Here is an 18,474-nt window from a genome sequence, read left to right as displayed (position 1 = left end):
GAACCGCAATTGGGAACAGGATGTTCTTTCACAAAAAGCTGGGCTGGTTAACCCCCAATGTCGTCTCCAGCCCCATCGATTCTTGCTTCTCGCCCTCCGTGCTGTCCTGTTCGGGGGGCTCACCCTGTCTCGGTTCGAGAACGCCTCCCATTCACAAGGTCTTGAGGATGGCTGGCTTGAAACCTCCGGGACCCCTGTCTGTCACCGGTGAGGGTCTCTCTTCTCCGGCCCCGCAGGGGATTCCCATCATGTTGATGTCCTGCTCGCCTCAGGGCGCAGACCGCAATCCCTGGAATCGGGAGGATTCTGCAATCTGGAAAGAAAGGAATATTTTCACCAAGGAGCTCCCCAGACTTTCTGGGCTATCCTCACAGTGGGCTCCTCCGTGCCAGCCTGACTGCATGGCACCCACGTGCCTCATGAGCTTTCCCGTGTGTCAAGACCCTTGGGGGTCCATGTGCGTCGCCCCCATCAATTTATTTCCTTGTGGCATGCAATTTCCGCTGAGCCCAAACTGTGCTCGTAGGCCCTCGTGCGCTGTAAAGATTTCTACCCCAGGTCCATGTGCCACAAAGGGTAAGAACCTGTGCAACACGGAAACTTCCTTGGCCTCAAAATGTGCCAGCCCTCTCTCGTGCACCGTGAAATCCCCATACATGGCCAAATATGCCAACGGCATCCCGTGTGCCATGGAAATTTTACCGGCCTCAAATTGTGTCAGCCCAGTTTCATGCTCCCCTGAAATTCAGTATGAAGCAAAGGGTGCCACCCTCACGTCCCCGTGTGGCACCAAGGGTGCCAACATCCACCCATGTGATATGGACATTTTACCATCCCCAAACTTTGGCAGCCCAACGCCCTGCGCCACTAAGGGTGCTGGCGTAATTCCGTACGCCACAAAAGGGGCCATTCTCGCGTCCCCATGTGGCACCAAGGGTGGCAACTTCCACCCGTGTGGCATGGAAATTTTACCATCCCCAAACTGTACCAGCCCAGTCTCGTGCGCCACTAAGTGCGTGACGACAATCCCATATGCCACAAAGGGTGCCACCGCTCCATGCGCCTGTGGCACGAAATGTGTGGGTGCAATCCCTACACTGCCCCAGTGTGCTTGCCCAGTTCCTTGTGGCGTTAAGGGTGCGACTGAAGTCCCATCCACTCCTTCCTGGCCCGTCCTTACCCCATGTGCCCCAAACTCCTGTTACAAAGCTCCTGCTTTTACTGTGCCCCAAGTTATACTGAAGTGGGCAGGGAAATGTGGTGTGTCCTGTCCAAATGTCGGCACCCTTTCCGTATCGCAAACTTGCCCCCCACCGGATACAACTTTCGCTAAGAAGTAGGCGTCCCCCTCGACGTAGTTCACCAGCGGAATTCTGGAGACACAGATCCCATTTAGAACCGATAAGACCCTTTCCCCAATTCTTCACTCCATGGAATCTCTGGTGAAAAAGGGAACTTCAACTCCCAGGGTGCATCAGTAGTGGAGAATCCTGGGAACTGTAGTTTTATGAGGTGGTCTGCCGCAGAGAATTCCTAGTCTCTCTTTCGCGGGAAGTCTCGTATATCCTGGGTCTGGTGGCTTTGGTGTCAGGTTCTCCTTTCTCCTCAATCTTCCTTTTGAAAGCACTTCCACGTTCAATAAAACCTGTCCACGACTGTGTGAATTTGTGTTGCTGTTGTTTTGTGGGTTGGGCCCTAGACATACCATTCTACAACTCGGGTCCCGCTATGGGGAGAAAGAAGGGATGGGATTGGCTCAGCGGCTAAGACGCTGGGCTTGTCGATCAGAAAGGTTGGCAGTTCGGCGGTTCGAATCCCAAGCGCCGCGTAACGGAGGGAGCTCCCGTGACTTGTCCCAGCTTCCGCCAACTTAGCAGTTCGAAAGCAGGTAAAAAATGCAAGTAGGAAAATAGGAACCACCTTTGGTGGGAAGGGAACAGCGTTCCATTCGCCTTCGGTGTTGAGTTATGACCATGGAGACGTCCTCGGACAGCACTGGCTTTTCGCCTTTGAAATAGAGATGAGCACTTCCCCCTAGAGTCAGGAACGACTGTGCATTAGGAAACTTTACCTTTACCTTATGAGGAGAAATGAGCAGATATTCGTGACTCCTCATGGCTTCAAAATATGACCTCTGTTCATCAAGGAAGGGGCTGCCCCAAAGCCTGAGTGATACTTTCAGGGTAGGCTGGACTGCAGTGGGGTTTGATATCTCCAAAACCAGAGGAACATCTACAGTTCATAGCAATAGCAATAGCAGTTAGACTTATATACCGCTTCATAGGGCTTTCAGCCCTCTCTAAGCGGTTTACAGAGTCAGCTTATTGCCCCCAACAACAATCCGGGTCCTCATTTTACCCACCTCGGAAGGATGGAAGGCTGAGTCAACCCTGAGCCGGTGAGATTTGAACAGCCGAACTGCAGAACTGCAGTCAGCTGAAGTAGCCTGCAGTGCTACATTTAACCACTGCGCCACCTTGGCTCTTCATGCAGTTCATGAGCTGCATTGTCCCGTCAGTTCCAAGCCACCTGTCCCATCACCCTACGGGGTCCATTTTGAACATGTGAATCTTCTCCACCAACTTTCCACTTCAGCTCTGTCCATATCAGCCTCTCCAAGTTGGTTTTCTCTCTCCTTCCTTCTTCCACACCCCAAACTTACCTTTCAAGACAACTTGCAGAGTGACGACCGTGCCATTTCGTCACCTTTCCCCGGTTCGCACATTTGCACATTGTCGGGTGTGAAAATTGCAACCACAAGCAACAGAGGAAATTAACAGCCCATGGGGGCAATCATTAGCAAACCACAAAGGAGGCGACAGCTCTGGAAGAAACACACAATCGCACAAGGGTGACAAAAATCTTCAATGGGTTGCGGTGGAAAAAAATGTGGTCAGCTTTCTCAGCCCTTTGAGCGATGGGTGTTGGAGGTATGCAGGGCTGTGCTGACTGAGCATTCTTTGCATAAATAAAATAACAATTTCCCAGCATGCCTTGCAGAAAAGGAGCTGGAGACTAAATGCCTCCACATTTTTTTAAAATAAAAAAAAAATAGAATTTTACCAGGCGGATCCCAACCACCAAAAAAAACACAGAATAAAAGTGTATTTTAAAGACACACGGAATGAAAAGTGTATCTTAGGTGCAGAGAACATATACGGAACAGATGCAGAACGAAAGAAATCGTTTGCCAAACAGACGGATTAGCAAAACCTGCTAATCATCAAACTCTTGGATTTGCCCATCAATGTTTCAATTCACTTTAAAGAATCTTCCAGAACTGACAAACGAATTTACCGTATTTTTCAGAGTATATGACACACTTTTCCCCCACTAAAAGAAGGTGAAAATTTGGGTGCGTCTTATACAACAAATATAGCCCTGTCCACCCACCGGCCCCCACCCTTTGGCCTCTGCCTCCCAGCAATTTGCCTCCTTGCAGCAAACGGCAAACAGCCTGTTTCAGCTGCAGCCCAGCCTGGTTAGCACAAGCAGCTGATTGTCAGCTGGATCGGCCTCCCAACCATCAGCTGTTTCAGATTGCAGGGATTGCCACTGCCTATTGCCGCTTCCGCTGGCCCCTTTTTCAGCCACCGCATCCCATTTTTGGCCTCCCCGTGCCCCATTTTCCACCCATTCCAAATGCTGCCCAGAACGGTGTAAAATGGGGTGCATGGAGGTGGCAATAGGCTATGGCAATCCCTGCAGCCTGAAACAGCTGATCGTTGGACGGCCCGACAATCAGCTGCTTATGCTAATCAGGCTGGGCTAGAACTGAAACTGAAATGGGCTGTTTCCTGCAAGGAGGCAAATTGCTGGGAGACAGAGGCAGATTTTTCTCCCCCTTGTTTTCCTCCCCAAAAGCTAGGTGCGTCTTATACTTTGGAGCATCTTATACTCTGAAAAATACAGTATCTGGTGATCGTTGGCACATTAAAAATGTGTGTTTGGAGAGGAAAACATTGTCTGGAAAGGGGTATTTAAAGACACGCGGCGGTGTAACTATGAGTCTAATCTTAAGATTCAGCGATTAGCTGATGTGATGTGAGGTGAACGATGAAGTTCAATTTTCTTCGCTCGCTTGACTCACCCAATCTGATTCCATCTGCCAGTCAACATCTAAGGTCACCATTCCTGGTCTCTGTTGAGGAATGATGAGATATGTAGGGAATGTTTGGCACGCCGTAAATCTCTGTATCAGCTTCCAACCGGCGGCCAAATCACCAGCTACAGTGGGCAACGCTAAGGGTCATGATGCCATTTAGGGATTTTTTTTCTCAGCCATGTCTTCATTTTGGGTAATGAGAGGTTTCACGCGGGAGAATGGCAAATTGCTCGACACCTCTCCTGAAAGGGGCCAGCGGGAAGGAGGCAGCGGGATGAGTTTAATCAAGGTTGGGTTGACTAGTTAAGCTACCCTTGGGCAAAACAAAATGCGTTCGCTACTTCCTTCATTAAAAGATTTTGCAAATACTTTGCACACCTCCGGGCCATCTCTGTTTGTCGGTTGCTAAGTTTCAAGGTTTGTTGAGCCTGAAAATTTGGCTGATGATTTCTTTAAAAAAAAAAGAGAGAGAGAGGTGCTTCCGATCCAACCTCTTCATCTGCCCGCGAGGATATTCGCAGAAAAAAAATAAGGGATGAGTTTGATAAAATGGCATAATATATAGCAAAACAGTATAAGATAAAACAAATATTTTTTATCTATCTATCTATATCTATATATCTCTATCTCTATTTCTATCTATCTATATACATACACACGTGTGTGTGTGTGTGTGTGTGTGTCTGTGTCTGTGTGTCTGTGTATTCCCTGCTCTCTACTCTTCTCTCTACTCCCATGCCCATCATCCCTGCCTTCTCCCTTCTTATTTGTTTCCAGAAGGTAAGTCATATAGATACCAACTTTGGTCAAAATTGCTCGAGAGGTTCCAGAGTTATGCTGGAACATACATACATGCATGCATGCATACATACATACATACATACATACATACATACATACATACGAGAGAGAGAGAGAGAGATGATAGATAGATAGATAGATAGATAGATAGATAGATAGATAGATAGATAGATAGATAGATAGATAGATGATAGATAGATAGATAGATAGATAGATAGATAGATAGATAGATAGATAGATAGATAGATAGACAACACAAGACAAGACATTAGATAGATAGATAGATAGATAGATAGATAGATAGATAGATAGATAGATAGATAGATAGATAGATAGATAGAAAGAATAAGATGAGATGAGATGAGATGAGATGATGATAAGATAAGATAAGATAAGATGATAGATGAGATAGGTAGGTAGGTAGGTAGGTAGGTAGGTAGGTAGGTAGGTAGGTAGGTAGGTAGGTAGATAGAGATAGAGATAGAGAGATAGAGATAGAGATAGAGAGAGAGAGAGAGAGAGAGAGAGAGAGAGAGAGATAATACTATTTTTATCTTGTAATATTGCAAGCTGCCCAGACTCATCAAGTTGAGAAGCTAACAAATTTTAAAATAAATAAATAAAATTCCTGAACCAACATTCGTTCTTCATTCATTCTCTTGTTCATCCATTCATTCATGCAATCAACCAACCAATCGATCAATTATCAATCCCTTTCTATAGCCCAGAATCCTGTCCCCAATTACGTGTCGGTCAGCGGAAGGACATCCCAGACAGAGGAAACTTTATCTTCTGGGGAGGGGGGGAAACATTGCCAAGCCTGCATTCGTAATTGATTTATTTCTAGAATGCATTTACTCCCCTAGCTCACCGTGGGGCTGTTCTAGGGGGCTTACATAATCAATCGAAGTAGGTATTGTGGAAGATACTTTATCCAGATCTCTTTCCTGCACTCCGAGGAGAACGGGAAGACCAAAATGGAAGCGCCGGATGAAGAACTGGGTTGATGGCCACTAGCCTTTGAAGATAGTGAAGTTCTCCGGAAGATACCGTGAGTAATCAACATTGGTTTAGTGCCCTGTGGTCTTCTCCTTTCCAATTAAGCACATTCCACATTTGTGGTAATGAAGCTTTGGAGTAATTGAAGGGTCACCGAAAATTGAATTCTTTCTACGTCGCCCTGGGCTCCTAATCTCCGGATCCCCGTGTTCTTAAGAACCATATAAAAAGGATTAGGTCCTCCCAGATGGCCATTCCATGCTTGGTTCATCGACAACTCGCTTGTATCAATACCGATCCAGGTAAGTGTGTTGGGATCTACTGGGGAAATCTTTACTTTCCTGCATCATCTACTTGACCATCCTCACAGGACCATGGATGGATGTCAATGGACAATCGTTTTGGGGATGAACCGACAGCGTTGTCCTTGAGAACGAAGAAGTTTTGGGAGACACCACCTTACTGCAGTTGGGTTTGAGACCTTTCTGGAACCTTCCTCTTGCAATCTGACCAACAGAACCTTGGTTTGGGATGTTTCGGGAGAGACAACTGTGGACATTTTTGGTGGAAATGTTTAACCTGGTGGATGGAGGAGAAGATGAGCAGGGGAGGAAGGAGAGCTTCCAAAGAGGCACAGAAGAATGGTAGATGTTCTTCTCAAGGAATCCGTATTAGCTTTGCTTGGAATTGTGACCCCCTGGAGCAATTCATTTGAGATTGCTAACTATAGCTTGCAAGAGGAAAGCCGGGATAAATTGCTTTGGTACTTGTTCCTGTCAATTTGGAAGTTACTCTAGTCATCTAAAGATGTTCTGGTTTGGGCACCAGCTCTATAACCAAGGTAGTCCTCAACTTACAACCATAATTGGTTACGGTTCTGGCATGGACTCCAGCTTCTCTTATCTTTCTCTTGTTCATAAAGATCCTAAAGGGTAAATCTGTATTCCTACTGCCAAGAGTTTGATCCTGACTGGTTCAAGGTTGACTCAGCCTTCCATCGTTCCGAGGTTGGTGAAATGAGGACCCAGGTGGTTTGCTGACTCCGTAGACTGCTTAGAGAGCGCTGTAAAGGGCTGTGAGGCAGTATATAAGTCTAAGTACTATTGCTAACCACTTCATATCTTCACGGCGTCCCCTGGTTTGGCTCCTCCTCCAGACCTGACAGAATTAGGAAGAAATGTTGGTGATGATTTGTGACCACTGGGGGGGGGGGGAAGAGCACTGCTAACAAAAAAAAGCACACAAAAATGTTAGTAGAAAAATAGGGACCATCTTTGGTAGGAAGTTTACAGTGTTTTATGCGCCTTCGGCGTTGAATCATTCCGGCCACATGACCACGGAGACGTCTTCGGACAACGCTGGCTCTTCGGCTTTGAAACGGAGATGAGCACCACCCCCTAGAGTCGGGAACGACTAGCACCAATATGCGAGGGGAACCTTTACCTTTACCTAACCAACCTCTGTCCCTTTTTTTCAGGCAACCGTAAGGATGACTCACCAGTGCAAACTCCCTCCTGAGCTCCCAGCATGCCTGAAGATTGGCACCAAATCAAGCTCACAGACCAAATCGGGGAGCAGCTCAGCCTGTTCCTGTTGCTGCGGGATACCCGTGTCGACCGCACCTCCCTCCCCTCCTCCTCAAACGGTGACCGTTTGTGCCATCCCGGCCCCGGCCCCTGCTCCGACTCAGTCCGTTACTTGCTGTGGGTTCCCCGTACAGTCCACCAGCTCTCCCCCTCCTCAAACGGTCTCGATCTGCGCTGTCCCGGCCCAGGCCCCTGCCCCGACTCAGTCTGTCACTTGCTGCGGGTTCCCCGTACAGTCCACCAGCTCTCCCCCGCCTCAAACGGTCTCGATTTGCGCTGTCCCGGCCCAGGCCCCTGTTCCGACTCAGTCTGTCACTTGCTGTGGGATCCCCTTGCAGACCAAATCCTCCACACCGCTGCCGCAAACTTATACCATCTGCATCCCAGCGCAGGCTGCGGCTCCATCGCAGAGTCAGTGTGTCTCTTGCTGCGGGATCCCCGTACAGGCCTCTAAGCCTGCCCCTACCCAAACGCTGACTATCTGTGCTGTCCCCGCACCTGCCCCGGCCCCTCCCTCTTGCGTGCCCGTAACTCTACATCTTGTGCAACCCGCGGCTGCCCCTGCCCCGTCGTGCGTGTGTTGCAGGGCCTGTAATTGTTCCTAAGACGAGCTCAGGAATGGAAGGACCACCCCCGACTCGACACGGAACATTCTTTCTCCTTGCTCTGCGTTTCTCTTCTCTTTTTCGCTTCTCGTTTCAAGGACCTCCTTCCCTGGTCACGTGCCCACCAACTATCTTAAGCCCCCGTATCATCCTGACAACTGATAGGGGTCCACTTTAAGGAAGGAGGGGAAGGGTTAAGCTGTGTTCGCTTTCATCCTCCTTGGCCGCGGTGTCCCTACGAAGCCACAACGACATCTGAATCGCAGTCCGTTGTGTGAGTGACGTTGTCAGAGTGATGACATGGATGTGATGACGTCGTCGTGCCCACTGCTCATTTTGGGAACAATCTCAGCTGCGAGGGCACAAATTGTGTCACGAGCCCCAGGACATTGTCAGAAGCGAGTCCTCGTTCTTCCCTACACTGCGCCATATGGGATCATATTATTTCTCTTCAAACATCATTGTCTCCTTCTTACCGCCTAAAATATTTCCTGAAGCAAATAAAAGGCTGTAAAAAAAAAAAAAACACAAAACCTGTGTTGTGTTTGTGGTCAACTTGTTTAACGAGAGAGTCATTCAACCCAAGGGAAGGATGGAAGGTTGAACCTTGGAACACATTGGAGATGAACAGGAAGTTGTGGGGAGGGAAATCTAATCGGGGAAGTTGTTGTGGCCCAGAGCTGGCAGCAGATTCGGAGAGTGAGGAGGGTTGGGGAGGAAGATGGGCCAGTCCTGGAGTCTGGGGAAGGCTCGGAGGAGGGCTCTGTGTCAGAGGCAGAGAGGGGGATGAGGCCGTATGCCAGTTATCAGCTGCCTTCAGAGTCAGACATCAGTGGGGCAGAAGAGCAGCTGGAGCTTGTTCCCAGTGTGCGCATGCGCAGAGTTGCCAGACACAAAGGGAACAGCTAAAGAACGAGTTGACTTGGGAGTAGGGCCACAGGTGGATGGTGAATGGCCCCTCCCAGAGGAAATAAAAGAGGAGCGACAGGGGAGTGGAGTTTGCAGGAGACCATTAGTTCGCTTAATTGGTTCGTGACTCTCCGAGACTCCTGGCCAAGTTCTGCAGAGATCGGCCTGGCAGCTCTCCAAGCCAGAGAAGGTCTGTGACCATAAATCCTCCCTCGTAAGACTTCCAGGATGTGAATGAGCAGAATTCACAGTCAATTATTAAAAGGGGTTTTTGTCCGAACAAGGAGTCTTGGAAATTTGTTCTCAGCAAAGAATGATATGAAGGTGTTACTCCCGATAGATCTACATTAGTCATTGTGGTGCGAAGAATGCAGCATCACCCTAACGTTGTGACACCTGACACAAGGTCATAATCATGCAACAGCCACCCGGGCTTTGTCAGGAGTCACCCAAGGCTCTTCAAAGTCGGTTTCCCGGGGCCATGGTGCCATTTGCAATTCCGATGGGGAAACCAAATAGGTTTCCGGAATCCGTTGAGTGTTTTGAAGGCCAGAAGAATGTCATCTACTCTTGAGAACTTTGCTGTGGATCCACCCATTGGATGACAGAGCAAATTCCACTCGTGGAGACTCCAGGTCCCTCATGAATTGATGGGTCACGCCGCTAAATTCCCTTCATTTTTATTTGCCAAAAAGAATGACTCAGTGAATTTACTTTATTCAATTTCGTCATCGGAAACTTCCTTTATTTTTCTGATGTACTTCATCACATGCTCTCAAGTTAGAAGCAGGTCATTTATTGAAAGGGGGGAAATTAGCAAACCCTAAAATCCGCAGCTAAAGCCAGGGTGATTGTTTAAGAAGCTCCAAACAAATTTCTTCTGTTTTATCCAGCTCTCCGTCTATTTAGTCATCACTTTTATAATATTTGTCATATAATATTATTTTATTATACAGCTCATTATCTTTAGATCTTATATTAATTGTTTTTTTTCCTGTTTTATATACGTAGATAGATGACTATTGCATATACACAGGTGAACTGCTTTATATATGTAGATGACTGTGACAATTCTATTATTAAGTAGTTTACTGTATCTTACGGCTGTAATAAACAATTTGATTGATGGCTTGACTAATAATCGTGACCTTAGATCACAAATAGAGAGAGAGAGAGATCAAGTTAGAACATCACAATCAAAAATCTTCTCCTCCAAACTTACCAATAAATTCTTCCAATGGATGAGGATTCTTAGTTGATTATGCAATTTGTTGGATTAATTTTGTCCCAAATGTGCTTTTTTTTTTTTTTCAAAAGACAACTGGACTTGGTTTCTTTTTTCTTGAAGAGGTTTCACTTCTCAGCCAAGAAGCTTCTTCTGTTCTGGATGAATGGTGGCGGATGGATGGGTTTATATTGTTTAGCAGTCATCTCTTCGTTAGCGCTTTGTCGGAGAGTCACTGAGGCCGCTCGGAGGCCACGGATAAACTTCCAAGTGGCCTCAACGACTCTCAGAAAGATTTATACCGGTAGTCCTCAAATTACAACCAAGTCTGAGCCCAAAATTTTCTGTTTGCTAAGTAAGGCATTTGTTAAGTGAATTTTACTACTTTTCTTGCTACCGTTGTTAAGCGAATCACTGCAGTTGTTAAAGTTAATGACATGGTTGTTAAGCAAATCTGGCTTGCTTGTCAGAAGGACACCCCGCACACTGAAACCGTCATAAGTATGAGTCACTTGCCAAGCGGCTGAATTTTGATCACACACAAGTGGAGATGCTGCAACTTTATATAAGCGTGAAAAAGTCATGCCGGCCACATGACCACGGAGACGTCTTCGGACAGTGCTGGCTCTTCGGCTTTGAAACGGAGATGAGCAGCGCCCCCTAGAGTCGGGAACGACTAGCAGATACATGCAAGGGGAACATTTACCTTTACCTAAGCTTAAACTCTCAGCGGTTCCTCCCCATGCACCTCTGTTTCAACCTCCCCCCGCTACCCAAAACTGTTAAAACAGCGCTATTTTAAATTGGTGGCCACAAAATGCAGCTCTTCCAAAATTTGGGAGTGGCGCCAAGCCCTGCCGTCAAATCTTCAACTTTTAATGTGACAGCTACGGGAGTGACTTAGCGCTGAGCCAGTCATGCATTCCCTTGACTTTGCTTTTAAAGAGATCTGCATGCAGATTTAATTCGATGCCATTTAAAGTTCAGCCAAACCTGTTTCTTTTTCTCTTCTTTTCTTTTCAAGCTGGTCGCGCCTAGGCTTTTATGCCAAGCAGTCAAAATCCAAAACCCCGGTTTGCAGACTCAGAAAAATTTGATCCAGCTTTTAAGTTGGGCCCTGACACGTCTATCTCTGTTAAATATCTGGTTTATTGTTCCGGGGGTGTATAACTGAATGCACGCCCTTGGGGAGCAGCGTTCTAATGGTTTCCTGAAGTAAAGCATTGAAAACTGCAAAAAAAACAAAAATGCTATTTAATGACAGGCTGTGGTTTTTTTTTCTTCCTCTCTTAGATTTTTTTTCTTCTCCCCATTGAGTTTGACTTCTGCTATAGGCAAAAGTCAGAATCTGGTCAAAAGAGAAGAGATGAAACAGATGACATTGTTATCCAGGACAAAACCAACACTCGACTTTGTAAAATTATTATAATTGTTATTTTGCTAGATTCTAAGAACGTTGACTGCCTCTCCTTCCAATTAGATGTTCTTTCAATTAGGTTTAGTCGAAGAGAAAGATCCATGAATTGAGTGCATTCTATGCATCCATAAGTCCTTTGAACTATTATTATTATTATCTCTTTTATTCATTAAACATGAAAGTCAAATGAACATTTAAAAATGTGTCACAAATACCATCGACTGGTACTAATGGTTGATGCAGGTTGCTGCCAGCGTCCCAGATATCAACCAAGTATTATATTATTATACAATTGTATCACAGCGGCCAGTTGTTTCGCCGGATTTGGCATCGGTTAGTAGTCGGGCCCCACCCAGGGGCCTAGGACGTCGTAACGTATTTTCGTCATATGCGTGCAGATCCAAGCAGTGCGGCTTTTTGCATTTGACTGATGGTGATTTTGTCAATTTTTAACTGTTTTAAATGTAATTCCAGTGCTTTTGGAATAGCACCCAGTGTGCCAATTACCACTGGAATTACCACTGCTGGTTTGTGCCATAATCGTTGAATTCGGTGAACACACTCGGTCAATAAAGAATTCTATTCTATTCTTTTACAAAGAATAAAACTAGAAGTAGCAAAAACCAGGAAGTGAGAATCAAAGCTACACACACACACACACACACACACACACACACACGTTTTTCCTGTGGTTACACAGGAATGGTGACTGATGGTGACTAGAAATGTGAGTCCCGTTGCCGATGTTGTGCCACATTTTAATCATTTGCGACACACATCCGCTTCGGCTCAACTTGAGCAATAAGATGCTGGCGGTTTCATGCATATATGTGCATTTCCTAATGGCCAAAGTCAACTTATTTGACTCCACATACATAAAATATCAGCCGGCAGCTAATTTCCAGAATGAGGTTCTAAGGTGGATTGAGACCCCCCCCTAGTTATCTTCTAACTGAGCCCCCCAAAAGCTACAAAACTTCCCAAGCATGGGGGTCACAAACATTCCCAACCGAAGGTCTTTGTGGTTGAAATTAAGAGCAACAGGACTTCAAGCAATCCGAATGGAGCTGGAAGGGACCTTGGAGGTCTTCTAGTCCAGCCCCCTGCTCAAGCAGGAGACCCTAGACCATTTCAGATGAGTGACTGTCCAGGCTCTTCTTAAAAACCTCCAATGATGAAGCACTACATCATCTTCGTTCCACTGGTTCATTGTTAACTGTTAGAATCCCAGGTTCCTTCTCTCCTTGATTTAGATGAGGGTCTTCAAAAAAATTAACTCATTCTGGGTGTTTCTGTCAGGCCTGGAAGCTACATTTGCCTGTTGAATTTCAGGCCTGCTGCACTTTCTACTGTGGGAGAATGAGAGGGGGGATTCTATGGAGTTGGGTGATATGTAGCCATAATAACATTCTTCTTAGAAAGCCAAGGTCATCTTTGTCTCGGCACCTGGTGCACACTGGATGGGACGAATCCGTCTTCGTGGCAATGGAAGATTGGACTATGTGATAGATTTGTGAAAGTTGGGGTAAGATCTTGAACTTTCAACTTGGGTGGGAAAACCTGGAAGTTTCCCCAGATGTGCCAACTTGGCTCTCTTCATCAACTGGAATTTTGAGGAACCTCGGATTCTTCTTTTATTTTGGATGCTATTTGGAACCCTGAAATTTTCTTAGCTAGCCCAGCCCCTTCGTTGCTTCCACGCAGAGGTGGGTTCCTACCAGTTCTCACCTATCCGATAGAACCGGTTCGTCAAATCTACCGAACCAGTTAGAAGAGGTTCCACCAGTGGACCTGGAAAGCAGGCCACACCTACAAGAAGAGGTTCCGAAAATTTTTGAAACCCACCACTGCTTCCACGTGCCTGAACCTTGTCTCAGAAGACCAGGCCACAATGTCTCCCACTCCACATGTATGAACCTTCTCATTAGGACTTCCGCTCACTCCAAATTAATGAGGCCGGTCAGTCAGCAATTTGAAGAGCACTAGGTGGAATTCATTGGGACTCTCCTAACCACACATTTCTCTTTTGCCTGGGGCAACTTCCTGGAGGACAGTCGGCTCCAAGCCATATAAAAGAGACCAGATCTGAACGTGTCCTTCAAGAGAACATCAGGTTCCTGGAAACTTCCTGCCGCTCACCAACCACTGCGGTAAGTGTCTCCTTCTTGCTCTCCATCTTCTGCAGAAGATGTCCATCTCAGAAGGCATCTTTAGCAAGCAAGGACCTTCCTTGGATTTGGCCATCAAGTAGTGGCGAGGGAGGCAGAACATGGTTGGGAAGAGTCAAGGTAGCAATCTTCTCCGGCGTCTTCAGGGCAGTTTATGGTGCTTAGACAGAAAGGAATGAGGGATCAACCCAGCCCTTGATGATGCCGGAGAAAGCAATCTCTTAAATGATGGAGAATTACAGGGAGGAAAGAAAGGACTGAAACAGAGGGAAGACACACAAGGGAGGTGGATTTGGTTGGAGGAGACATCCCCAGAAGGTGGGGAGGAGAAGTGAAGATTGAAGAAAGATGGAGAGAGGATAACCAGGGCGTAGAAAATAGCAATAGCAATAGCAGTTAGACTTATATACCGCTTCATGGGGCTTTCAGCCTTCTCTAAGTGGTTTACAGAGTCAGCATATTGCCCCCAACAACAATCCGGGTCCTGATTTTACCCACCTCGGAAGGATGGAAGGCTGAGTCAACCTTGAGCCGGTGAGATTTGAACCGCCGAACTGCAGATAGCAGTCAGCTGAAGTGGCCTGCAGTACTGCACCCTAACCACTGCGCCACCTCAGCTCAGTAAGGAAAAGATTCCCTTCGCACATCTGCGCTAGTCGTTCCCGACCATAGGGGGCACTGCTCATCTCCGTTTCAAAGCCGAAGAGCCAGTGTTGTCCGAAGACGTCTCCGTGGGTCATGTGGTCGGCATGACTCAACGCCGAAGGTGCACGGAATGCTGTTCCCTTCCCACCAAAGGTGGCTCCTATTTTCCTACTTGCATTTTTATACCTGCTTTCGAACTGCCAGGTTGGCAGAAGCTGGGACAGGTCACGGGAGCTCACTCCGTTAGGTGGTGCTAGGGATTCGAACCGTCAATCTTTCTGATCGACAAGCTCAGCGTCTTAGCCACTTGAGCCACCACGTCCCCTGTAGGGAAGTAGAGTGGGGAGATCTGATTGTGAGGAAATCTTCACACTCACCTCGGTGGAAACCTAAGGGGCCATCTCTGTTGGCATGATGTGAAGTTAAGAGTTGGCATAAGACGGATCAGCTAGAGCAACAAGGAGAACATTTGAGGCCGGAGATGCCTCCAACATGATTCTCCTCCAAGACTCTAGAACAGGAAGGATGGAATGGTCTCCCTTGTAGAAAGGTGTCAGAAATGATGATAATTGTGTTGTGTTTTTAGATGATGTGAGTTCCTATCGTTGGATTAGATGGCTCCAGAAGGTTTTTTTCCAGCTATTTCCTAGCCGATCATTGTGTATAAATACAAAGAAGACAATTAGGAAAAAGTATCGTTGAAACTTCCCACCGAAAGCCTTCAGCCAAAAACTCACTGAAATGGAACGCATTTTAAGGGGCATCCGTAGGAGTTTCCCCCAAATATATTTATCTTACAATATTCATACCAGAGATTTAATCAGGCCTAGCAAACCAGTTTTTACGTCCCTCACTTTAATCCTTCTTTCGGTTTTCTTCCGGGAATGTTAGCGGATTGCAAAGCCTCTCCCAGCGGCTGGAAAATAACTCATTCATCCGCGGTAAATGGTGTTTTGCGAATTCAGCTCTTCTCGCGCCGTGTGGGGCCTCTTTGATCCAATGGGATTATTCCTGAGTCGACAGGGTTGAGGGTTGAGCAGGGGGTTGGACTAGAAGACCTCCAAGGTCCCTTTCCAATGCTGTTATTCCCTGAAAATAAGACCTCCCTGGATAATAAGCCCAATCGGGCTTTTGAGCACATGCACTGAAATAAGCCCTCCCCCAAAAATAATCCCTCCCCAAAAACATTGCAGCACAGCAGCAGCCACGAGGTGACCACGCTCGCCGTCTCCTGCACCCCAAAAATAATAAGACCTCCCCGAAAATAAGGCCAAGCGCTTATTTCGGGGGGTCAAAAGAATTTTCGGGGAAAGACGGTATTGAGATTAGGAGAATGTTCCATGTTCCTCTGCAGAGAGAAAATCTGCTTGGGTTTTTCTTTAACCGGGTGAGATCCACCTTGGGGAGGTCTCGTCCTCGCGTTCAAAACAGCCAATTTTCACCATTTTGGAAAGGTTTTTGGGGGGCTGGGGAAATGCCCGCGTGGGCAAGACTGGGCTGGTTTTTGGGGAAACACGGGAGTTCTGTCATGAGGTTCCAAAGGAAGAATTCTGAAACATCTGATTTTCTGGTTTTCCTTTTGCAGAACAAGCCAACTTCCTGCCCCCCGATGTCTTATCAGTGCAAGCAACCTTGCCTCCCTCCCCCCTGCCTGAAGGGCGCCACCGTCTGTGTGGGTCCCGGCACCACCGTCTGCGTCTCCCCAACGCAGGGCCAGAGCGTTGAAGTCTGCGCCTCTCCCACCGACGCCATCTGCGTGACCCAAGGCCAAGGTCCGGGCCAGTGCGCCAAAATTTGCCACGATAGTTGCGGATCCGTGGTCGTCACTCCGGTGCAGACCCAGGGCTTCGCCCCCTGCGCCACCACCATCTCGGTGAGCCAGAACCAGGGGCAAAATAGTGCCGTGTGCATCCCCCAACCTCAGGGCTGCCAGTGCGCAGCCTGCTGTGGATCTGTGGCCCCCATCCAGACCCAAGGCGGCTGTGCCCCCATCCAGACCCAAGGCGGCTGTGCCCCCATCCAGACCCAAGGCGGCTGTGCCCCCATCCAGACCCAAGGCGGCTGTGCCCCCATCCAGACCCAAGGCGGCTGTGCCCCCATCCAGACCCAAGGCGGCTGTGCCCCCATCCAGACCCAAGGCGGCTGTGCCCCCATCTGCGCTTCCCCTGTCTGCGTCTCCCCCGCCGCGGTGGTCTGCCAGGACCCCTGTGGCAATGTCTGCGTCGCCTCCAAGGGGGCCACCAAGTGTGCCACGAAATGCGCCGCACCCGGAACCGTGGTTTGCGTGGATCCCTGCGAGGGCGTGAAGTGTGTGAAAAATTGCGACGAGACGGTCTGCGTGAAGAAGTGCCAGCCGGTGAGCGTGAACCAGTGCAACGTGAAGAAATGCTGAACACGTACAGACGCAGCCCGACTTCAAAGTGTGGAGTGTGGGTGGGCCAACTCCTTCGACAGAGGCTGAATTCCTTCTTCGGCGAATTTTGCCCTAGTTCCTTCTTTTGACACACACACACCCCACAAGAGAAGGGGGTTTTTTTTGGCACACACATTTACAGTTTCTCTGCTCGCCACTTTTGCCGCATCCTGGGGTTGCAATTTCTGCCTCCGGGTCTTCTGAAGGATCCCCCTATTTCATTGTGGGGGAGGGGATCTTTTTTAAAAAATTGCTAGTGGACGGGCAGACTTTCTCTCCTCTTCCTATCCCTTCCCTGCTCATCCAGAGCAAATAAAAGCAGTTGAAAGAATCTTTGCTGGTGCGTTCTGAAATCCTTCAAAGGACTGGCACGTATTTCAGTGCCCATAAGGAAAGGATGGATGGATGGATGGATGGATGGATGGGAGGGAGGGAGGGAGGGAGGGAGGGAGGGAGGGAAGGGTGGGTGGGATGGATGGATGGGGGATGGGTGGGTGGATGAATGACAATGGAAATCAAACAGACAGATAGGTAATAGCTAGATAGAGGATGGGGGGATATAAATGACCAACAAACAGACAGAAAAATAACTGGATAGAGGGAAGACTTAGATGATAGATTTATTTAGATGAAAGGGGAGGGAAGGGAAAAGAAGATGGGAGGGAGGGAGAGAGGGAAGAACGAAGGAAAAAGAAGGAAAAGGATTAGAGGGGAAGTGAAGAGGGGAAGAATGGAGGAAGGGAGGATTAGCGGGGAAGGTAAGATGGGAGGGAGGAAAAGAAGGAAGGATTAGAGGGGAAGGGAAGATGGGAAGAATGGAGGGAGGGAGGATTAGAGGGGAAGGGAAGATGGGAGGGAGGGAAAGAAGGGAGGAAGAAAGGAAGGAAAGATTAGAAAGGAAGGAAAGGGGAGGAAAAGGAAGGGAAGATTAGAGGGGAAGGGAAGATGGGAAGAATGGAGGGAGGGAGGATTAGAGGGGAAGGGAAGATGGGAAAGAGGAAAAGAAGGAAGGATTAGAGGGGAAGGGAAGATGGGAAGAATGGAGGGAGGGAAGATTAGAGGGGAAAGGAAGATGGGAGGGAGGCAAAGAAGGAAGGATTAGAGGGGAAGGGAAGATGGGAAGAATGGAGGGAGGGAGGATTAGAGGGAAAGGGAAGATGGGAAGAATGGAGGGAGGGAGGATTAGAGGGAAAGGGAAGATGGGAAGAATGGAGGGAGGGAGGATTAGAGGGGAAGGGAAGATGGGAGGGAGGCAAAGAAGGAAGGATTAGAGGGGAAGGGAAGATGGGAAGAATGGAGGGAGGGAAGATTAGAGGGGAAAGGAAGATGGGAGGGAGGAAAAGAAGGAAGGATTAGAGGGGAAGGGAAGATGGGAAGAATGGAGGGAGGGAGGATTAGAGGGGAAGGGAAGATGGGAGGGAGGAAAAGAAGGAAGGATTAGAGGGGAAGGGAAGATGGGAAGAATGGAGGGAGGGAGGATTAGAGGGGAAGGGAAGATGGGAGGGAGGCAAAGAAGGAAGGATTAGAGGGGAAGGGAAGATGGGAAGAATGGAGGGAGGGAGGATTAGAGGGGAAGGGAAGATGGGAGGGAGGAAAAGAAG

The 18,474-nt window shown here is 47.9% G+C and overlaps 1 protein-coding gene across 1 annotated transcript; it reads left to right on the top strand.

Moving 5' to 3' along the window:
• The first annotated feature begins 656 nt into the window (after window positions 1–656).
• On the top strand, window positions 657–16,852 carry LOC116520112 (keratin-associated protein 5-10-like). The gene is made up of 2 exons (XM_032234266.1): window positions 657–881; window positions 16,046–16,852. The coding sequence occupies exons 1-2, from the start codon at window positions 657–659 to the stop codon at window positions 16,850–16,852; spliced, it is 1,032 nt and encodes a 343-aa protein (XP_032090157.1).
• Window positions 16,853–18,474: the final 1,622 nt, after the last annotated feature.

The sequence above is a fragment of the Thamnophis elegans genome, chromosome 17 (assembly GCF_009769535.1).
Source record: "Thamnophis elegans isolate rThaEle1 chromosome 17, rThaEle1.pri, whole genome shotgun sequence".
Lineage (NCBI taxonomy): Eukaryota > Metazoa > Chordata > Lepidosauria > Squamata > Colubridae > Thamnophis > Thamnophis elegans.
Note: the sequence above shows the minus strand (reverse complement) of the source record. Positions and strands in the feature narration are given on the sequence as shown.

Coding starts and splice junctions, on each gene's coding strand:
- LOC116520112 (XM_032234266.1), top strand. CDS start 657: ATGGCCAAATATGCCAACGGCATCCCGTGTGCCATGGAAATTTTACCG. Junction 882..16,045: donor GCGCCACTAAGGGTGCTGGC/GTAATTCCGTAC, acceptor TTCCTTTTGCAG/AACAAGCCAACTTCCTGCCC.